General features: G+C 47.8%; 1 protein-coding gene across 1 annotated transcript in view; it reads right to left on the bottom strand.

Moving 5' to 3' along the window:
* The window catches only part of ATP23 (ATP23 metallopeptidase and ATP synthase assembly factor homolog), a 99,398-nt gene extending 86,132 nt beyond the window's left edge, over positions 1-13,266 (bottom strand). Inside the window, exon 1 of the mRNA XM_021091907.1 lies at positions 12,973-13,266. Coding sequence (XP_020947566.1) covers positions 12,973-13,129 — 157 coding nt within the window. The 5' untranslated portion in view covers positions 13,130-13,266. The remainder of the gene's footprint in view (positions 1-12,972) is intronic.

Below are 23,697 nucleotides of genomic sequence, written 5' to 3'. Positions count from 1 at the left end.
GGGGTTCCCTTTGTGGCTCAGTGGTTAAGGAACCCAACTGGGATCCATGAGGATGCAGGTTCCATCCCTGGACCTGTTCAGTGGGTTAAGGGGGCAGCATTGCTGTGAGCTGTAGTGTAGGTCACAGAGGCGACTCAGATCCTGCATTACTGTGGCTGTGGTGTAGGCCGGGAGCTGTAGGTCCAATTTGACCCCTAGCCTGGGAATTTCCATTTGTCATGGGTGTAGCCCTAAAAAGCAACAAAACAAAAAAAAAAACAAAAAAAAAATCACATAAAATTCCTTTTATTTTTTTTTTTTTTTTTATTTTTTTTTTTATTTATTTTTTTGTCTTTTTCAGGGCTGCACACACAGCATATGGAGGCTCCCAGGCTAGGGGTTGAATTGGAGCTACAGCCGCCAGTCTACACCACAGCAACACTGGATCCAAGCCTCCTCTGCAACCTTCACCACAGCTCACCACAACACCAGATCCTTAACCCACCAAGCAACGCTAGGGATCGAACCTGAATCCTTATGGCTGCTAGCTGGGTTTGCTAACTGCTGAACCATGACAGGAACTCCAGGAATTTCTTTTAATCATTCTTTTTTTTTTTTTTTTTTTTTTTTTTTAATGCTTGTCTCTTTGGGGAAGTGCTATCACTCAAAGAAAAGAATCCGAAAGATGGCTGCTTTGAATAGGATGATGAATAGTACTGCAGTTAGGGTACATTATTTGTGGCTCTTTCGCAGCTTTATATAAGTATCTGCAGAGCATGTTACACTATATGTTTGATTTCAAATCACCTTCTGAAAACCATTAACTGTTTTCTGACCTCAGAGGATTTGTTTTTCAAGAAACACATTCGACAAGGAAATAAGGACCCAAAGCACATCAGCAGAGCAGGCTGCTGCTACCCACAGCAGGGTAGTTCCTGGACCCCGTGACACCAGGCATTGCTGGTCATCGAGTCTGAGCAGAGACACCCCTTGCCCCCCGCTTTCTCCCCTGGAGCAGCGCTGGTCCACACTCTAGGCAGCATACTCACTAAGATGACCCTTGGCCTGCACAATGGGCACACCCAGGGGTCTGCAAAGACCATGCGGGCTCTAGTCAGGGCTTAGAAGTCAGAAAGTTTGTGGCTGAAAAGGAGGGGAAAGAAGCTGGGTTCAGAGACAGAGGCTCTGGGTGCCAGACTATCCCAGAAGCCCAGCCTGCCCAGGGGGTCAGCAGTTCCTACAGCTCAGCAATGGAGACTCATTCCCCTGAGACCTGAGCTCTGTTGCCTGTATCTGTTTTGACTCCCTGGTAAAGTTTATTTCCAAAAATAAAGGGCGAAAAATAAAAGTTTGGAAATCTTTGAACCAGAGGGAGCCACCAGACTGTATGGATCTCGAACATAATAATCCAACTTTTTACAAACTTTCTTCAGCCATTGGGCGGGGGGGGGGGGAGGAGGGGGAATGGCCCGATAATGCCTGGCCTCCCCAACTGTGCAAGGCCGCTGGAAGGATCAAACGAAATAATAGCCATCTTCAGCTAAGAGGCCCTTATGAAATAAATTTATTATTTCCTTCCTTTATCAGGCAGGATATATCCGGTTCAAATAATTAGTCATGTACCAAGACTGTTTCTTCTAGAGGGAGAAGAAGAGGATGAAGAGGAGGGAGTGGGGGTAAGAAGAGAAACAGTAACAGCTCAGCTGCCATTCAAGGGAAGAACTCTGATTGAGTGCCTGTCACTTAAATGAAATGGGAGGGGGTCGTGAGCTGGGAAGGTACATGGAGAAGGAGGACCCCTGAATGAAGCACACGCTATGTGCCAAATACTGTGCAGTGTGCAAGATGCTTCCTGTGTTCCCTTTAATCTGCACAGAGTATGATACAGGTGCGCTTCTCCCGTTTTACAGATCAGAGAGAATAAACAGCTTAGCCAAGGTCAGGCAGAGACACTACTCACCCAGGCTGCTCTTTCCCTTCACAGCCTCACCACTGCCTCCTCCCCCTAAATGTGGGTGTTCCCAGGCTCTAGGTCTCTCTCTCCCTTTCTGTTATCTCCCTTTAAAAATCTGTGTTGTCTTGGAGTTCCCTGGTGGCTCAGTGAGTTGAGGACCTGGCATTGTCACCACTGAGGCTCTGGTTATTGCTGTGGTACGGAGTCAATCCCTGGCCGGAGAACTTCAGCATGACGAGGGTGCAGCCAAAAGAAAATCTGTGGTGTCTCTACCATAAAAGACCCAGAATTGCTAAAACAATCCTGAAGAAAAAAAAAAAAAAAAAAAAAAAAAAAAACAAGAGGCCCAACTCTGCCAGACTTCCGACAATATTACAAAGCTACAGTAATCAAGACAGTGTGGTACTCACACAAAAACGGACATTCAGATCAATGGAACAGAATAGAGAGCCCAGAAAAAACCCAGACACCCATGGTCAATTAATCTTTGACGAAGGAGGCAAGAATACAAAATGGGAAAAAGACAGTATTTTCAGCAATTGATGCTGGGAAAACCTGACAGCTGCATGTAAATCAATGAAACTAGAACTCAGCATACACAAAAATAAACTCAAAACAGCTTAAAGACTTAAGCATAAGACAAGACACCATAAAATTCCTAGAAGAAAACATAGGCAAAACATTCTCTGACATAAACGTACCAATATTTTCTTAGGTCAGTCTCCCAAGGCAACAGAAATAAAATCAAAAGTAAACAAATGAGACCTATTCAAACTTAAAAGCTTTTGCACAGCAAAGGAAACCAGTTTTTTAAAATGAAACTACAACCTACAGAATGGAAGAAAATCAGTTGCAAATGATGCAACCAACAAGGGCTTAATCTCTAAAACATATAAACCCAACTTATACAACTCAACAACAAAAAACAAACAACCTAATCAAAAAATGGGCAGAAGATCTAATAGACATTTCTCCAAAGAAGACATACAGATGGCCAGTAGGCACATGAAAAAATGTTCAACATCACTAATTATTAGAGAAATGCAAATCAAAACTACAATGAGGTACCACCGCACATCAGTCAGAATGGCCATCATTAATAGGTCTGCAAATGACAAATGCTGGAGAGGATGTGGAGAAAAGGAAGAGCCCTCCTACACTGTTCGTTGGAATGTAAATTGGTACAACCACTATGGGAAACAGTATGGAAGTTCCTCAGAAAACTAAATATAGAACTACCATATGACCCCACAATCCCACTCCTGGGCATATGTCTCAACAAAGCTATAGTTCAAAAACATACAGGCACACACATGTTCATAGCAGCACTATTCACAATAGCCAAAGTATGGAAGCAACCTAAATGTCCATCAACAGATGAATAGATTAAGATGTGGTACGTATACACAGTGGAATACCACTCAGCCATAAAAAAGGATGAAATAACACCATTTGCAGCAACATGGGTGAAACTAGAGATTCTCACACTAAGTGAAGTAAGTCAGAAAGAGAAAGACAAACACCATATGATATCACTTACATGTGGAATCTAAAATGTGGCACAAACGAACCTATCTGCAAAACAGAAACAGACTCACAGACATGGAGAACAGACTGGTGGGTTGCCAAGGGGGAGAAAGGAGGGAGTGGGATGGATTGGGAGTCTGGGGTTAGTAGGTGCAAACTATTACATTTAGAATGGATAAGCAATGTGGTCCTACTGTATAGCACAGGGAGTTAGTTATATCCAGTCTCTTAGGATAAACCATGATGGGAGATGATAAAGGGAATGTATATATAGGTATGACCGGGTCGCTTTGCTGTACAGCAGAAACTGGCACAACATTGTAAATCCACTGTACTTTAATAAATTTTTTTAAGTTAAGAAAAAAAAATCTGTGGTGTCTCTTTCAGCCCTTGCGTTATTCCCTCCGTGCAGATCCTCTGTTCCAATTTCTAGCCCCCTGGACAATCTCCAGTTAGGATCCCGCTGTCCTTACACAGTATCTCTAAAAGAACCTCTTCACCTCATCACTCACAAGCCCCGCCTCCTGGCCTCCCAAGCTCAAAATCACCATCACTTTTGGTTATATCTCCCCTTATCCATATACATATAATCACTCAATGATCTCAATTCTTTCTTCGGCATCTCTCATCTCTCACTTTTCGTTTCTACTTGTTCTCTTCACATCCTAGCACCACGAAACTTCTATCTGCCTGGTCCCTGCAAAAACCTCCAGCCACCTATATACACAACTGCCAGATACATCACTCCATGTACCTGCCCTGCACCTTCACTGGATGGCAGGCTGCCTTCATCAAATCAAACTGGCCCTCAGCCCTGCCCTCTCTCTAGACAGCCTGCATCTGGCCCCGTGGCTGCCAGTCTTCGCCTCATTCTCCATTTCTCAGTTCCTGTTTAGCAAAGAATTGCTGGCTGCACACACCCCTCCCCCTACCAAGCTCCTTTCCTCCGCTCTCCTCCCCACCTGTGGCTCCCAGGGCCCCCAGGAGGCTGTCCCCTCCTCCCTCCTGCCACCTCTCAGCCCAGGCCTGCCAGCCCTCCCTTCAAAGCCTGCAGGACTCATTACCCATACTGTTCATCAGGCAGTAATTATGTACTGCCTTGTAACTCTTCTGTTTAGCCTGGAACAGGCTTGAAACGCACTAGTGCTATTGTAATCTCTCCCAAGTCTGTATCTCATCACCCCAAACAGTATAAACCACTTGAAGGGGAAGATTGTCTATTGGGTCTTGATTTCTCCCTGCAGTGCCCAATACTTAGATAGTAGGAGCTTAAAACACGGATGTTGATTTCCTTTTTCTTCCCACGTATGTTGGCCTCAAATAACCAGAGCTGGTCAGGATAACAAGCATTAGCCTTGGAAGCCTGATTTTGGCCACTACAGATCTCCCACAGGACAACCTCATCCTGAGCCCTCAGATCAGGGTCCCCCGGAGGGCATCAGCCATTCTCTGGGGCACCCGGTCTCCAGAGAGGTCTGAGGGACACCGCCAACCCAGGTTGGCTCTGTCTGCTCATTTGGTGGTCATATTTCCAAGACCTTCCCTGGTCTCCGGCTAAAAGGAAACATCCTCGAGTATGGGGTGGAGTTGGGGGGCTCCCTAAACCCTAAGCCCTAACATTCTCACTGGTGAAGCCACCTGCAGCCAGCTGGAGGGCCGTCCGAAGCACCCCGGAGCACCCCTGCCCTTGGGAGAGAAAGAAGACACTGCACCTTTAAGTCTGCAGCCAGTTGAGAAAAACAAGCTGTGATTTATATAAGCGGGAAAATCATGTGATTTGCAGGAACGCTCCCTCCTCCCCCGGCCCCCTCCTCGCGTCGCCTCCAGCCCTTCCCAGAGGGGCCCCGGCAGCCGGGCTGGGCTGCAGGGGAGGGGGACCGGGGGTGCCCCGAGCCTCCCCTCCGCGAGCGCGGGAGCCTTGTGGGGCAGGAGCGCGGCGAACACCGAAAAGGCCTCGGTCCACGGTGCCTCATTCCTGCGGCGCCTCCCGGTGGCCCCAGACGCCAGCGGAGGGCGGCGTTCAGCCGCGGGGCGCGGTGGTTTGCTCCCCAGCGGTCTAGCGGTGGGTCACGTTCAAGAGCGCGGCCGGAGCATCCCCTCCCCTGCCGCCTGCCCCCTTCGGGCCAAAGGAGAAACTGAGGCTTTCCTCCAAGTCCTCCGCGGGGCGGGGAAGAAAAGCCAGGGGCCCCTCCAGACTGGCTCCTGTGTCCTGAACACCCAGCAGGAGGGAGAGCAATTTAAGAAATAATTTGGTCGGTAAAGGGCATGATGAAAATCAGCCATTTCTAGAGCTGAGAGGCGGTTGTGTTTAGCCCAGAGGACCTAGCTTTCAGGGAAAGAAAAAAAAAAAAAAGCGATGTCTGTCCTTTCCAGCCAGAGCCAAGGAAAATAAATACATGATTCGCAGGCCCTAAGAACCAGCACAGATCTTTTAAATATTAGAGGGTGGTGTAACTACAAGGAACCCACGCCTACTCGGAGTTAACTCTGACAACTTCTGAAGGAAAGGAAATGCTTAGGTTCTCCTGAGATGCAGAAACTGGGGAGTGGGCAAAGCCTGAAGAGATCTTCTCAACACCCCACTGTCTCTGGAGACATCCTATACCAAGCCCTTCCAGGAAGTGCTTGCAGGGGAGAGGATTAGCCATCACTTCTAAAACCAAGCCCAGGAGAAGCTGGGGGGGGGGGGACTTTCTCGGGGCGCAAAGCAAGGAGGGGAGGACAGATCTCCCTCAGTAGGTTGTGCTTTGCATAAAGCACAGTGATGGGCCCTGAAATTGTCCAAGGAAGGAAACCCACTGCTCCTCAGAGTAACCACTTCCAGGAGTTAAGTCTTGTCAAAAAGGTTTGAATTCCATTTGCTTTTCCTCCATTGGTCATCTGCTGGGGATGAGGCATAAGCCCAGCAGTGTCACAGGGAGGAAAAAAACATGATGCAATTAACGAAGTTGCTAATGCATCATCTTGCAGTGACCTTGGCCATCACCAGCACAGCTTGGTGAATTTCAGTCCACCCTCTGCATACTGGCAGAGCCAGCTGGACCCTGAGAGGTCATTCTGGCCCTCCTCCCACCTCCCTTCCCTCCCCAGATGGAGGGTCTTTATGCTGAGATGGTTTTCCCTGAACAGGGCCTCCATGCCCTCTGCCACATCAAGGGTAAGATCGTTCCTGAAGGAGAAAGCTCAGGTTAGGCAAATATTCTCCATCATTCTTTAAACCCTGAAGAAGAAAACTAGAGGTTAGCATAGGAATTCAAGAGAGTAGAACTCCATGCGTTCAGACAAATACCAGCTTCATTGTTATTCAGCAAGCGCCTTCTGTGTGCCTGGCCCTGAGCTGGGCAATGAGGGGACAGTGGGAACAGGATAGACAGCACCCCTGCCCTGAGCCCTGACATTCTGCTCCCCACTCTGCCTCCCAGGACAGAAGCCTGTGAAACACTTCCCTCTCCTCCAACAACGTGTGTATGTCCCCTCCCCAGCCCACACCCAGCACATGTTGCCCCCAATTCCAGCTGCATATGTGTTGTCTGTCTGCCAAGAGCTTCTGCTATCAGAAGGCGATGCTCTCTGGTGATTGGGTTGTCGGTGTAAGAAATAACCCAAAGGCCCGTCCAGAAAGTGAGATCAAAGTTGGCAGCCTCCAGGGCCCCTCCCCAAACTTATAATTCAGTTCAGGCTCCACCTCACTCTGTGCCCTGTGCCCCTTGCTTTCTCTCTTCCTTTGCTCTTTTTTTTTTTTTTTTCCTTTTTAAGGCTGCACTGGAGGCATGTGGAAGTTCCCAGGCTAGGGGTCAAATCGGAGAATCAGCTGCCCACCTACACCACAGCCACAGCAACGTGGGATCTGAGCCTCGTCTGCGACCTACACCACAGCTCATAGCAACGCCGGATCCCTGACCCACTGAGTGAGGCCAGGGATCGAACATGCATCCTCATGGATGGATACTAGTTGGATTCGTTTCTGCTCTGTCACACTGTGAACTTCCTCTTTCCTCTTTTTCTGATATGCCTGGCTGCTGCTTCCCAGATCTCCTCTTTCCTAAGCTTCATGGGCCAGGGGCCTGCTGGTTCTTCCTGAGGCATCCAGGTGCCCTCTTCCCAAGGCAGCCTCTCTACATCCACCCTGCACAGATGCCTCGCCAAGGCCTCTCCTGTGGCTGTAAGGCTCCTCATTGAGGGTACTCAGACAGCCACGCTTAACCACAGGCCTGTCACCCTCCATCCCCCCTCCTCCCCAGACTACCGCAGCTGCTGCCTTATTCCAGTCTTTCTAAGTTGGGTTTCTGGTCTCCCTCGGCCATTCACAAGCACAGTCCAATAACGTGCAAAGGGCGATCTGGCAAGAAGCCTGTAGTGAACAAACATTTTTAATGGACAAACAGAAATGATGGCTCCAAACTGAAAACACCCTGGAAGCCACAAACTCTGGTTACTTTCACAGAAGCCAGATCTGGACTTGCGTGTGTGTGTGTGTGTGTGTGTGTGTGTGTGTGTGTGTGTGTTTCAGATGCACTAAGGAGGGCATTGAGTGAAGGAGTGAAATCAGCTCATCTCGGACACTGTCTCTTTCAGGAAAAGGGGCCTCAGAAGAAAAACGCCATCCCAGCCCCTGCCAAATTCCATTCTGTTTCAAATTAGCCTCCCAGCAAAATGAGGGGGCTTACTAACTGGTCTTGGAGATCCTGCTAGCACCACAGTGCTGAGGCTCTACAGTTCCCCCCAAATAACCTATTTTAGAAGCCTCCACATTCTCATAGGGAGTTGAAAATGCATCTGTGCTCCGGGTCTGGGTCCACAGCTGAAACTCAGAATGAGGCTTTCACTACAGCGTTTTCAGGCCTGTTTTCTCTCTTTCTCCTTTCCCTGAAAGGGCCTCTGGTCTTTCCCAAGCTGCTGGAGTAGAAGGGAACACACAGCTCCCCCAGAGCAGAGGGGCCCGCCAGAGGGAAAGCTGGCTGGGCCCCAGGAAGGCTTGCCTGCCATTCTGCAGGGACATTCCTCCCTCCCAACCTGCAGGGAAGTTCTGGAACTTCTAAACAGCATATCCTTGGGCCAGCGCAGGGCCCTCCACATCCTGCACCCCCTGTTTACAAGCTTTTAGCAGCAACTAACACATTTGGCAAGACTGCTCCAGTGAGAGCCAAGCCAGGCTCTTTTCCCCAGGACCCAGCTGACGAAGGGATGCTGGGCGAGGACCAAAATGGGGTCCAGCCAGACAAGCCCCAAGCCTTGGTTCTCTGGGCCAAGGCTGGAGAGGACCAGAGGGAAGTGTCCTCGGCCGGCCCCACCACCACCCCGCAGGCTGGTCCCAAGATCTCAGGATGCATCAGTAATTCCAGGCAGGGCTCCATCCCCAGCCCACGCTCAGCCCGGGACCTGGTCAGGGAATCTCCAAGTATCCCCAAAAACATAAGGCTTGCCGTCCATGCCAGGTTTCTCTGGGGTCTCTGGGTGGGAGCAGCCAGACCCTCTCGTTGGCCTCAGGCTTTGTCTTAGAGGTCCAAAAGCATCAGAAACAGTCACATCAGAGACAGTCACATCAGAGACAGTCACAGCCCCAGACCGCTGCCTTCAGACGATTTTAAAAAGAAGGATGTTTTGAAAGCTCAAGACATGTTCCGGGCTTGGCTTTGGTTCTAGCTCCATCTTCATCTCTCAAAAAAAAAAAAAAAAAAAAAAAAAAGTTCTCTTCCTCATGAATCTAGACACCCCGGAGGCAGCAAGCTGAGCTGATGAGACCACAGAAAGCCTCTCTTCCTAAATGACCCAGAAGGTCTCTGAGAAGAGAAATTCACATCCACTCCTTCCGTCAGGCTATCTCACTGGAAGGACTGCCCCTAATATTCAAGAAAATGACTTGAGCCCCATCCCAACTGTGGGGGCCCCATCACTAGGTCCCCCCAATCTCACATTTCCTCTCACCCCTTGCCCCCACCACCAACCGCATGCCCAGGACACTCAGAGGGCTCATGCTTCCTCTGATGACCTCTGGCTCGGTTTCCTGCTCTTCCACCTCTCCCTTCCATCTGCCCTGCACCTCCTGTAGCAGCAGCCCTCTCTCAGCATCCCTCTGTCACTCTGCACACTGCCCTGTTCCTGCACCGCCCCCCACCCAGTCACCCCTCCAACTCGCACAAGGCTAGGGGGCACAGTAGCAGAGTTTTACTCAAAGTTCAGGGTCATGGAGAGGATTCACAGTAAGCACATTCGAATCTACCAATGGACATTACTCTCCTAAAAAATTCATCAGTTGGAGTTCCCTGGTGGCTGGGGGTCCAGCTTTGTGATGGCTGTGGCTCGGGTTGCTGCTGTGGCTCAGGTTCAATTCCCAGCTGTGAATTTCTGCATGCCGTGGACGTGGCCAAAAAAAAAAAAAATCCATCCACCATTCCCCTGCCTCCAAACACTTTTCACTGTTTCCTAAGTCTCAATTTATACTACTTCTCCCACCTCCCCCTTCTCCTCCAGATCCTTCAATCCAAACCCTAAGTCCCTGTGGATTTCTCTCACCAAACAATTTGTCTTGTCTTCAGCATGCCCAGAGCGTCACACTGGTCTCACCAGACAGAGTGGCTTCTCCATCAGGGTTCAAAATCCTCAAAAAAGTTGTGTCTACCTCTGGGGGAGGCACACCCCTCCCCTGGAATGATAAAGCGCAGCATTTTTTTTCTCAGTAACACTTTCTTCCTATCCACCCCCCACCACCGCCCCCTTACATCTGGTACCCCTTCAGTTGAGAAATCCACCCCAAATCACTCTTGTTCGCTCTTTCTCTCTCTCTCTACCCCTTTATGGGCATGGAGCACTGCTAATCAGTATCCCTGCTGTAGTTGAAAATGATGATCGAATTAAAAATAAGTCAGCATAAGACAAACACAAAAGGACAAATATTGTATGATTCCACTTATAGGAGGTCCCTAGAGTAGTCAGATTCCTAAAGACAGAAAGAAGAATGGTGGCTGCCAGGGGCTGGGGAGTGGGGAGAATAGGGAGTTACTGTTTAATGGGTGTAGAGTTACAGTTTTGGAAGATGAAAAGGCTTTTGAAGGTGGATGCTGGTGATGGTTGCCATTCATTCGTACGAATATACCCAATACCATTAAACTATACACTTAAACATGGTTAGGAGTTCCCGTCGTGGCGCAGTGATTAACGAATCCGACTAGGAACCACAAGGTTGCGGGTTCGGTCCCTGGCCTTGCTCAGTGGGTTAAGGATCCGGCGTTGCCGTGAGCTGTGGTGTAGGTTGCAGATGCGGCTCAGATCCCGAGTTGCTGTGGCTCTGGTGTAGGCCGGTGGCTACAGCTCCAATTAGACCCCTAGCCTGGGAACCTCCATATGCCGCGGAGCAGCCCAAGAAATGGCAAAAAGACAAAAAACAAAAAACAAACAAACAAAAAAAACTATGGTTAAAATGGTAAATTCTTTTTTTTTTTTTTTTTTTTTTTTTTTTTTTGTCTTTTTAGGGCCACACCTGTGGCATATGGAGGTTCAAAGGCTAGGGGTCGAATTGGAGCTATAGCTGCCGGCCACAGACATAGCCACAGCCACACCAGATCCAACCTGCATCTGCGACCTACACCGTAGCTCATGGCTGGATCCTTAACCCACTGATGGAGGCTGGAGTTCGAACCTGCATCCCATGGATACGAGTCAGATTCATTTCCACTGAGCCAAGATAGGAACTCCTAAAATGGTAAATTCTATGTAATGCATGCTTTACCACAGTGAAAAAAAGTCATGTCAGCAACATTCACTCTGACCCCAAGAGAGATCTGCAGTTAATGCAACAACGGGGGGCTTTTCCCTCGCCACCTTGGGTCTCAGCAGCTCTGTGAACACCTGGCATGGAGTTCTGGGCTCAGGATGGCACCTTCGCTTGCTCTCAGTATTCCTCTGCGGGATCCACCTACAAGAGCTATAGGCTTCTGCCTCCTTTTCAAATTGATGGAAAGCAGAAGAAGCACAGAGGCGCCACCACCGGAAGAGGAGTCTTCAGACCCCGGTTCTAAACCTAGTCAGTAACAAGCTGTGCACACTCTTGGGCAAGTTATCTTATCTCCCCATCTCCATATTCTTATAAAGAAAATGGAGCTGGTAATAGCCCTCCCCGAGTGAGATAATGGATGTGAACAGAGTTTGAGAAGTGTGTGCACGCTGGTTTCATCATCTCTCATTTCACTTTTGTCAAACTAAAAACATTTCGAATATAAAAAAGAAGTTACTACCTGAAAACAAGGAGGTGGACAGCAAATCACTGCATAAACTCAACCTAAAGAAAAGTACTTTGATCTTCCATCAACAACCCTAAATCAACAACCTCATCGAAGATGGGAGGAAGCCAAGTCCTTCCCAGTCTGGTCTCCACCATGAGAGCCCTTTGGGCAAGATACTTATTTTCTCTCTCTCTCTCTCTCTCTCTCTCTCTCTTTTTTTTTTTTTTTTTTTTTTTTTTTTTTTTTTTTTTGTCTTTGTGCTTTTTAGGACTGCGCCCACGGCATATGGAGGTTCCCAGGTTAGGGGTCTAACTGGAGCTGCAGCTGCCAGCCTACACCACAGCCATAGCAATGCCAGATCCGAGCTGTGTCTGCGACCTACACCACAGCTCACAGCAGCACCAGATCGTTAACCCGCAGGGATCAAACCCGCAACCTCATGGTTCCTAGTCAGCTTCATTTCTGCTGCACCACGATGGGAACTCCAAGATACTTATTTTCTCCGTGATTAACTCTTCCTCAGAGCCAAGACAGAGCTTTGCCCACATGCTGCCCATGGCCTTGCCTCCACGAGATGCAGCGTAGGTTCCAAGCAGGAGCAGAGCTGGGCAAGACCGGGAGAAGAGCTGGATCCCATGAGCACACATTCAAAAATGGCACCTTTAACGATGTTCAAGGCACTCTAATACATTGACATGACTGTCCAAAGACTGATGAAAAGATGCCAGCACGAGGAGGGAGGCTACAGGACCACAAAGCCCACAAAGGTGGTCCGAAGGTGGCTTCAGTTGGCTGAGTTGGCTGCCCCTCAGTCTGACCACCAACCAGTTTGCTGCTGTCAGAAGCCCGCCAGCCCTGGCTCTACACGGGATGAGGAGCCAGCATTTCTCTCCAACAAGAGTCTCTCTGTCCCTCAGGCTAAGGAGGACATCCAGGTCACTCGCAGCCCAGGTAAGTCCACACCTGGCCCTTCCCTTCCTCCCTTTTGCCATCCCTATCTCACCAAGACTGCTTCTGGTCCTCCTCTCAGCCTTCCCTTCCCTCTGAGGAGAGACTTATCAAGCGCCCCCCGCCCCCCATCTCCATGGAGCACCCCAGAGGGACAGGGTCCCAGGACTCCTGTCTAGGGCCCCGGCCACGTCTCAGGACCACCTCACACACCTCACAGAGACCCAGCTCAGTCCAGATGGAAGTCATCTGGTTATGGTTTCCCACTGATTTCACCAATGATTACGTTATGCTCGTCCACACCCATTCCCACAACACCTCCTCCCCAGTCCCCTTCCCACTCACTCAGGCGGTGCCAAGAAGTGAAAATGGAAGCAGACCCGAAGGAACCTGGGCGGCCGAGCTGGGGACACAAGAGGAGCCCAAGACTTGGGCCATACACAACTCCAGACTCCGACCTCATCCAGCCCAGCCTCCCGCGCACGCGCAGAATCTGTAGCATCAAGGAGCCAATTCTTCCCTTAAAGCGCAGGGAGGGGTCTGCAGACACATCTGGGGAAGACAGCTCCCTCTGGGGTGGCTTGTTTCCCTTCTCTCCCCTAGCCCTTCTGGGAGCCCCGGGGGGCCTGTCCTTGCTGTGGCCCCACAGCTGGCCACAGGCGTCTGCAGGTCACCACACCCCAAGTCCAGGGACCCCAAGGGGCGGGGGGGATGTTGTGAGGCTCTGAGAATGTCACTGTGAGTTCCAGAATGTCTTTCTGTCCCACTCTGTGGGCTCTTAACTTTTCTTAGCACCCAGGAGGGCAGACCAAGGGGACTTTGATCCCTGGGCACCTGGCAGAATAAACTGTTAATGCAAATGGGGCCTCCTCAGCAACATTCCTCTCAAAGGCGGCTCTTTAAGAGCCAGCTACCCTGAGCACACCTGCCTGGGAGCTGGGGGGGGGCGGCACTGTGGGGGAGCTGAGCAGAGTCTTCTGCAGCCAGCAGCCGGGAGCTCCGTGGAAGCGGGAGGGAATGCAAGAAGCCCTCCCCGTCCCCTTTTCTGAAAGAGCCAGAGTGGTGCCTCACCAGAAATCATGAGGTGTCAATAACCAGACACGAGTGGAGCCTGAAATGTCTGAGCCGCCACCTCCTCCACCAGCCACCCTCTCAACTCCTCAATGGAGGCTGGGGGAGGGGAGGAATGGGGGGGGGAGCCTCATCAACCTTGGCCTGCGCACCCCACCCCCCCCGCCTTCTCACAGGGTGCTTTGAGGAACTGCAGCTCCGGCTTCTCCAGCCTCTGCCCTCACAAAGGCACCCTCTGTCACAGCCTCTCCCCGGGAACACGCCTCCCCCTCCTGCTGCCCACTCTCTTCCCACTACCCCCCACCACACACAGGCACTTCCTACAGGAGCGGATTCCAAGCCAAGTTCCCAACGACGACGACGTGCTGGAACAAAGGCTGCACATGACTACATGTGCTGGAGTGCCTGTCAGGGCTCTGGCGAATGTAATTATAGGGGGCAAAGCCACTCTCGGGGCGGCCACACCTGGCCGTACAGTAAACAGCACTTCTTCCTGTCGAGCTGGGGGGAGTTGAGAGACAGGGAGGCGACAAACCACAATTTGAATCATTTGGAGAGAAGCTATAAATACAATAATGAGTCATTTGTAAAATATAATTTCATCCAAAAGCCTGGAAAAAATGGGAAAGAAGTTCTTATGCTATTTCAGGCTAAATCATTCAAGGGTGTTCTGCCAGAACCTGGGGAGGGGACCCAGCTGCCCACCGAGAGCCAGGCTGGGCTGCACACGTGGGCCCTCCAGTCCCGAGCCCAGCACTGCCTGGGACAGCCCTGTCCCCTATTCCCTCCCCATGTCCTGGGATCAGAGAGTCGAGGTCAGAATTTGCTCTTGGAGAGCTGATAAGAATCACGGACGAGCAGCCTTGAGTCCAGGCCATGCTGCCGAGGACAGTTTAGGTCAGGCATGCTGTTGTCTTGGGCTCTTCCCCAACCTTGGGGCCCTCTGAACCTTCAGGCACAAGGTGGCTTTTCCACTGTGGCTCCCAGGTGTCCTCCAGAGCCCCAGGAAACCTTAATTCCAGCCCTGGGCCCCAGCTGCTCTGGATGGAAAGGAGAAAAGGAGAGCCCGGACCAGCCTCGGGGGGGTGGGGTGGGGCCTGGAGGAGCTAAGGTCACCCACTGTGAAGAGCATGAGGTCTGGAACCAGCCTTTTCCTAGGTTCAGCCACAGGGAAACTACTCACCCTCTGTGTGACTTTAAGTACGTTACTTAACCTCTCTGAGCTCAGTTAGTTCATGTAGTAGATGGGTTGTTGAGAAGATGAAATGAATTAATACATAACTTAAAACAGGAGTTCCCGTCGTGGCTCAGTGGTTAACGAATCCGACTAGGAACCATGAGGTTGCAGGTTCGGTCCCTGGCCTTGCTCAGTGGGTTAAGGATCCGGCGGTGCCATGAGCTATGGTGTAGGTTGCAGACACGGCTCGGATCCAAAGTTGCTGTGGCTCTGGTGTAGGCCGGTGGCTACAGCTCCGATTAGACCCCTAGCCTGGGAACCTCCATATGCCACGGGAACGGCCCAAGAAATGGCAAAAAGACAAAAAAAAATTAAAAAAAAAAAAAAAAAGAACTTAAAACAGACTCTGGCAGGAAGTTCTCGTTGTGGCTCAGCGTAACAAGCCTGACTAGCATCCATGAGGATGCAGGTTTGATCCCTGGCCTCACTCAGGGGGTTAAGGATCCTGTGTTGCTGTGGCTAGGGTGTAGGTCAGCAGCTATAACTCCAATTTGACCCCTAGCCTGGAAACGTCCAAAAGCCAAAAAATAAAAATAAAAAAATAAGAGTCTGGCAGAGTGCACACTCAGTAATGTCAGCTAGAAGTTCCCTGGTGGCATAGAGGTTAAGGACTCAGTGTTATCCCTGCTGTGGCTCAGGTTCAATCCCTGGCCTGGAAAATTCCTCATGCCGCAGGTGCAGCCAATAATAATAATAATAGCTAATAAGAGTCTTGTTATTATTTCTCACTGGGCACTTGTTGCAGTAGGGGACCACAGAACAGACGCACCACAGTGTATAAGATCGACCCTGAGTGATTGTGGATAAACCAGGGTCAGGGACCTGGGCTTGTCCTTCAGCCGTCTCATCGTCTCAACTTGCCCGTTGACCTGAACAAACTCCTTAATCTCTGGGGCCAGACCATCCCCTTGATCCCTCCTTACACGCAGCTTTGCCTCTGGACTGAACTGCAGTTGGCACGAGGGGAGAAGGATAAGGTCTAGAGGCTGAAGTCAATTGACCCTTGGAAGCATCTGCGCACCCTTTCATCCTCTCTGGTTCTCTTCCCTCCTCCCCACCTCTTTTCTTCTCTGTCTCTCCTTCCCTCTTTTCTCTCCTCTTCTTCATGCCAGGTCGCTCTTCCCTCCTGGTCTTCTACCCCCACGCAGAGCCCAGAGGAGGCTGAAGTACTCAAAGCCTCAGTCTCCCCCAGCTGTCGGGCCCTTGTCCTCAGTGCTGAGAGTGGCTTCGAAAACTCTCAACAAGTCTTCTTCCCCCAGGCTCCCCTTAGACCCAGGGAAGCCAGAAGAGGTCTCCATATCGATAGATATTCTGCATTTGCCTTTCGCAGAAACCAGACATCGCAAGCCTGCCCTAGTGGTGGTGGGGTGGGGGACTATATAGCTTGAGTCTTTTCTCCTGTAACTGCCACCTCTCCTTATCTGTCTAGCATTGAGGGAGCCTTCACCAGCACTGTGCCCAACCACTGGAGGGATCCTCCTCCTCTCTTGGCCCAGACAACTTTTTCCCCCAATAATTTCTTTTTTCCTTTTTCTGGATAGATTTTCTACATTAAAGTATAGATGATGTACAGTGTTGTGTCAATTTCTGCCATACAGCAAAGTGACCCAGTCATACATATATATATAGGTACATTCTTTTTCTCATATTATCTTCCATCATGTTGTATCCCAAGAGACTGGAGTTCCCTGTGCTATACAGCAGGATAATGTCTTTGTTTTGTTTTGTTTTCTTTTTCTTTTTAGGGCTGCACCCACAGCATCCTAGTTCCCAGGCTAGGGGTCAAATCGGAATTACAGCTGCTGACCTACACCATAGGCACAGCAATACTGGATCTTTAACCCACTGAGCAGGGCCAGGGATAGAACCCACATCCTCATGGACACTCTGTCGGGTTCTTAACCTGCTGAGCCACATGGGAACTCCAATAGGATAATTTCTTAATACACCTGTCAGTGTTCACATTTTTCCCTAAATGTCTTATCCTTCCCCCTCACCCCGCCCCAGCCTTTTAGTTACTTTGAATCAGAAATCTAAAGCTCCACACACTGTGATTGATTGATATGACTCTTAAGTCTCTTGTAGTTTGTAGTTCCCCATCTGTAATAAGTGTCAATCTCTCTCATTCTCTCTCTCTTTCATTAAATTTTTTAAAATTTTTCATTTCTTTTTTTTTCTGGCTGTGCCCACAGCAGGCAGAAGTTCCTGGGCCAGGGATCAAACCCATGCCGGCAGCAAGCCAAGTCACAGCAGTGACAAAGTGATAACATGGAATCCTTAACCTGCTGAGCCACCAGAGAACTCCACATTTGCATTTCCCAAGCCTGGAATTTTTTTTTTTTTTTTTTTTTTTGCTTTTTAGGGCTGCACCTGTGGCATATGGAGATTCCCAGGCTAGGGGCTGAACTGGAGCTACAGCTGCTGGCCTACACCACAACCAAAGCAACACAGGATCCGAGCTGCGTCTGCAACCTACACCACAGCTCACAACAAGGCCAGATCCTTAACCCACTGAGCGAGGCCAGGGATCCAACCTACAACCTCATGGTTACTAGTCAGATTCGTTTCTGCTGCACCCAAATGGGTACTCCTGGATTTTTTTCTTTTTTTTAATGAAAACACAGTGGTGTTGGAGTTCCCATCGTGGTGCAGCAGAAACGAATCCAACTAGGAACCATGAGGTTGCAGGTTCAATCCCTGGCCTTGCTGTTGCTGTGGCCACTAGCGTAGGCTGGCAGCTTTAGCTCCGATTGGACCCCTAGCCTGGGAACCTCCATATGCCACAAGTGCAGGCCTAAAAAGCAAAAAGAAAAACCAAAAATAAAACAAAACAAAAAACAGAAAAAAAATCACAGTGGTGTCATTTAACATGTTACTCTCTCCCCTGTATAGCCTATAAATTGGTAGTTAGATCTAGAAGCCAGATTCAAGTTTGATTATTATTATCTCTTTTTGTTTCTGTTATTTTGGACAAGATTACTTCACATAGGTGGTGAAATGTGCCTTTATCAATGTGTATAATATCCGGTTGTCTCTCTCTTTGTCATATTGTAAGCATTGTTCATTATTGTCTATATCCATTCATTCAGTAGGGATTTCAAAACTGTGATATTTCTAGTTACATCATTCCTTTTTCATTTATTGGTTGAAACATCTCATTTCTATTGCTTTTAATTGTCTTGTATATATCCAGACTTCTATCTAGTATAATTTTTCTTCTGTTTGATGGACTTATGTCAACATTTCTTATAGTGCAGATCTGCTGGAGATTAGTTTTTTAACATTTTATCTGCAAAAGTTTTCATTTCACTGTATTTTTTTTTTTTTTTTTTTTTTTTTTTTTTTGCCACAGCACACAGTAGCTTGATGTGAGATCTCAGTTCCTAAACCAGGGATTGAACCCAGGCCACAGTAGTGAAAGTACAGAGTCCAAACCACTAGACCACCAGGGAACTCCCTAGAATGACTTTTTCCTGCAAGACTTTCATCACTACCTAATTTGGACCAAGTGGTTTGATATTACTGCTGGCATCCTAATAGTTCTTTTTTTTTTTTTTTTTTTTTTTTTGTCTTTTTGCTATTTCTTGGGCCGCTCCCGCGGCGTGTGGAGGTTCCCAGGCTAGGGGTCGAATCGGAGCTGTAGCCACCGGCCTACGCCAGAGCCACAGCAACGCAGGATCCGATCTGCGTCTGCAACCCACACCACAGCTCATGGCAACGCCGGATCGTTAACCCACTGAGCAAGGGCAGGGACCGAACATGCAACCTCATGGTTCCTAGTCGGATTCGTTAACCACTGTGCCACAACGGGAACTCCGGCATCCTAATAGTTCTTATTGGACTCTTCCATTAGTTCCATACTTTTTTTATTGTGTCCAAAAAGAAATCTGTTGTCATTTTACTCTTTGTTCCTTCATACATAAAATATCCCTTCCCACCCCCCAACCCCCCTCGGCTGCTTTTAAGATGTTCTATTTAACACTGGTTTTAAGCAATTTAATTACGACATCCTTGGTATAGTTCAGTTTCCTGTACTAGGGTTTCCTTGAGCTTTTCGAATCTGTGGGTTTATAATAGTTTTCATCAAATCTGGAATATATTTGGCCATTATTTATTCAAGTATATTTTCTGCCCTCCCCCTTTATCTGGGACTCCAACTACACATACATTAGGCACTCAGAAGTTTTCTCACAGATCTTTTTTTTTTCATTTCCTCATTCTTTTTTCTGTGTTTCGTTTTGAATGGTCTCCATAATGTTATCTTCAAGTTCACTAGTATTTTCTTCCCCACTGTCTAATCTGATGTTCATCCCATCAGGGTATTTTTAATTTTCATATTATAATCTTCATTTCTAGAAGATTGATTTGGATCTTTCTTATATCTTCCATGCCTTTACTTAATATACTTAATTTTTCTTTTACTTTCTTAAACATGTAACTGTTTTAATGTCTTTATCTACTATTATCTTCGTTCTAACATCTGTGTCATTTCTGGATGTGCTTTCATTGATTTCTTTTCCTTGTTATGGGTCATATTTTCCTAATTATTTGCATGTCTGGTGATTTTGCACTGAATGGCAGACATTGTGAAATTTTACCTTGTTAGGTATTCAATATTTTTGTACTCCTATAAATATTCTTGAATTTTGTTCTGGGACACAGTTATTTGGAAACAGTTTAACCATTTTGAGACTTGCTTTTAAGCTTTGTTAGTTGAGACCAGAATATCCATTAGTCTAGAGCTAATTTTTCCCCACTCCTGAGGTGATCTCCTTCTGAGCACTCTATCTGATGCCTTATGAAGTATGAGGTTGGCTATTCTGGCTGATGTGAACAAAAGTTATTCTTTGCCTTGTATGACCTCTAAGGATTGTTTTCTCTGCTCCGTTTGTGTGGTTATTTCTCTAGACTCAGGTAGTTTCCTTATACACATGCTCTGACCAGTGCTCAGTGCTCAGTTGTTCTTTTTTTTTTTAACAGCCACATGTGTTCCCAAGCCAGAGGTCAAATTGGAGCTCCAACCATGATCTACACCACAGCCACAGCAACACCAGATCCAAGCCATATCCATGACCTACACCACATGAGGCCAAGGATTGAACCCACATCATTACAGACACTATGCCATGTTCTTAACCCACTGATTCACAACAGGAACTCTCCATGGATTTCTGGATATCTTTGTCTCTGTCTCTCGCTTTCTCTCCCTCTCCTCCCTCCCAATCTCCTCTATTCTCCTTCCTCTCTCCACATCTCACTCCTCTCTGGTACTCTGCCCTGAAAACTCTAGCTGCCTTGGCCTCCCTGGACTCCCTGGTCCATCTCCCAACTCAGAGAGACTATTGGACTCCACCTGTGTTCCTCTTCTTTGTGCTGCATCCTGGAAATTCTCTCAAGGAAATAGGCTGAAGCATTTACAGGGTTCACCTCATTTGTTCTCCTCTCCAGGATCACTGTCCTGTGATGTCTGATGTCCAAAACCACTGCTTCATATATTTTGTACAATTTTCTCATTGCCTCAGGTGGGAGAATAAATTCCATCCATGTTAGTCCATCTTGGCCAGAAGCTGAAGTTGGCCTGAGTAACTTACACTTAAGTTTATATATTCAGCCAGAACCCTGTTCCTACAAGATTTCCCTACACTCCACCATCATCTCCGTCTCTCCAAGCTGTATGCCCTTCCTTAGCGAGCTTATAGTACCCTGCCTGTGAGGATGGCTACTGTTCGTACATCTCTCTGCAGGGCCATGATATCACGTCCTAGTCTGTGAGCTCATTTGGTGTAGGGTTGTGTCTGCATATATTTGTATCCTCTCTGGTGACTAGCACACAGTAGGTGCTGAATTAAATATTTAGGAGAATGAATAAAGAGAAATTATATATTCACTTGCTCATGACCCACTAGAACAACATGGGTATACTCAAGACTGGTTTGTGCTTCAGACTTCCCATAAACAGTGGGCACTAATTTTGACAGCTGTCCTCTGGGCACTTCCCTCTTTCTGAGCTGAGCTGGCAATGTCCAAAGCACTCCCAAGAATGTGGCTTTAAATATCCTGACCTTGACAATTCCAAGGCCTTTGATGGAGGGTGTGTGATGTTGAGACACATGAGTCACCCAAGGTGCCAGTAAAGTGTAACGGCTTCACTGAGGCTCTCAGAACACTCCCTGTCCTGAGGTGTGGTGGAAGGAAGAAAATAAACATGGAGAAGCTTAGTAAACACTCTCCAATGTTTGGCACATTCCTCCCTCCCACAGATGTGTCCAGAACTCTCTGCCTGTACAAGGGCACTGATAGAGAACCCCAGGCATAGTCATCGCCAGCTCAGTGTCTGGTTAAGGCCTCCCTAATAGGTACAAAGCAGGAACAAGCAGAACTGAGGAGCAGGGAAGCAGGAACTCAGGGCAGATGAGCCTCTGGAAACCCATGCTTTTCAAGTCTAGTGGGCAAGACTCTGCTAAGCTCCCATTCTGTGCCCTACACAGTGATAGATGCCATGAGGACAAAAGAAGTCCTGCTGTCCTTAAAGAATTTAATAATTTCCCTAAACACAATGTCTCCCAAAGTGGGGTTTCCGCATCAACTGCATGTGAACTATCAAAGATATTCATTAATAATGCAGATGCCTGAGCTCAGTCCCAGGCTGAAGGAATCAAATTCTTTAGGAACAAAGCCCAAGAAGTGATACTTTTTTCTTTCATCCACACCCACAGAATTTGGAAGTTCCAAGGCCAGGGATCACCCATGCCACAGCAGTAACCTGAGTCACCCCGCAATGACAATGCCAGATCTTCAACCCACTAAGCCACCAGGGAACTCCAAGAAATGATCATTTTAATAAACTTCTCATGTAAATAAAATATTGATTTAATGTTTTTTCCCTGTGAAGGATGATTTACTGTGTTTGAAGACCTAAGAAATTCTGTTAGGAATTAAAAAGTCTATGGCCATTGTCATCTGGCCTTAGAGTTTCTTTGGCACTATAACTCTTTTGATAGGCTTCCAGTCTATTTGCTTCTGATAGATTCTGTGAGCTGGTATACAAAACCAGAAATCTCACTGAGACTAGTCTTTGAGTCTGGAGTCTGGTATGGGTATTTCTTTCTCTAAGCAATAGCCTTAGTGCTCTCGCAGACACTCAGCCCTATGTTTAATTTTGAGTGATACCTTAGGATAACTGGGGAGGCACCCCAAGTCTGGCCCTTGCCTATAAGTTAGATTCTACTTACGTAGCCAATGGGGTTGATGGTTCCCTTTGTCTTGGAAGGAATAAAAGCCAGGGAGGTACTTCGCAAAGGGCTAAGGATCAGACCCCCTGCCTGTCCCGGTCTTACCTCTTGTGATGCATTCCCCATCCCTGTCTCTGCTTATACTCACATACCTTGGGGCAAAGTTTGAGGACTTTTCCAGTCCTGCCAGTTTCTAGACTCTCAGCCATTTTTGACTGTAGGCAGAAAGATCTTCTCTTAGCAAAGCTCTATTTTCTTCCTTTTCTGTTTTTGAGTAGGCTAGTTTGAACATAAGTTTACCTTTTTATAGTCCCTTACTAATAGCAACAAGAAGGAGCCAACCCAATCCGACATTCTATATTTCTCTACTAAGTGAGGTACTGCTCTAACCACAGCAGGCGCATGAGCTACATCCCCAGATACGTTAGGAAACTGCACAAGCATCTCTATCCGGTTGCCAGGTTCTCAATCTAAGATATAGGGGCTATTACCGCCTTTCATCTTACTTCCTCGGTGGCATCAATGCCATTTTGAGGGTCCTGCCTCTTGAAACCTCCCCACTGCCTCTTGAACTCCCACTAGTTCCTGTACTCATTAGGACTCTAGGTCCGAATAAACAAAAATCAGACTCAACTGGCTTAAACAACAAAGAGACTATATTGACTCACATTACTCTGAAGTCCAGAGGAAGAGCTGGCTCTGAGCAAGGCTTAAGCCAAGAGTTCATATAATGTTACCAAGGACTGAGTCTTCCCCTTCCCACTTAGCCTTCTGTGGTGGCTTCATCACCATGTTATATACAGCAGCCTCCCAGCAGCTCCATGTTCACATAGTTGTAAAGTGGCCACAGCAATTCCAGACTCACATCCTCACACCAGTAACCGCATGTACCAAAGTGCAGCCTTCATCACACTGATTCTTGATGACTAGAGATTCTCCTAACAATCTGTGATAGATTTATAGCAAGAATGAGAAGTAAATATTTTCTGTATTCAGCCACTGAGATTTGGAGCTTGTTCATTGCTGCAGCGTAACACAACCCATCCTAACTGATGCACACCGCTCATTTGGCAAGGCAGAAAACTGGACATCATCACAGACTCCTTTCTTTTTCTTTTTCTTTTTTTTTTTTTTTTTTGGCAATATGTTTTTTTTTAATTTTTTATTACTCAATTAACGTATTACATTTATAGTTGAACAATGATCATCACAATCCATTTTTATAGGATTTCCATCTCACAACCCCAGTGCACCCCCCACCCCCCAAACTGTCTCCTTTGGAAACCACAAATCATAGACTCCTTTCTTTCTCTCACTCCCCACCTCCATGCCCTTCTGAATCTACCTCCAAATATCTCTCCAATTCATCTTTTTTCTCTGCATCCCAACTGCCACTGCCCTCGTCCAAGACATTATCCTCTCCTGCCTGGTCAGTTGTGACTTCCTCAACCACTCTGTCTTCCTCTAAATCTCATGTAATCTGCTAATTTTTTTTTTCTTGCTTAAACCAAAATGATCTTATTACAACTC

This window comes from Sus scrofa, chromosome 5, assembly GCF_000003025.6.
Source record: "Sus scrofa isolate TJ Tabasco breed Duroc chromosome 5, Sscrofa11.1, whole genome shotgun sequence".
Classification (NCBI taxonomy): Eukaryota; Metazoa; Chordata; class Mammalia; order Artiodactyla; family Suidae; genus Sus; species Sus scrofa.
This window is presented reverse-complemented; position numbering and strand designations above follow the sequence as displayed.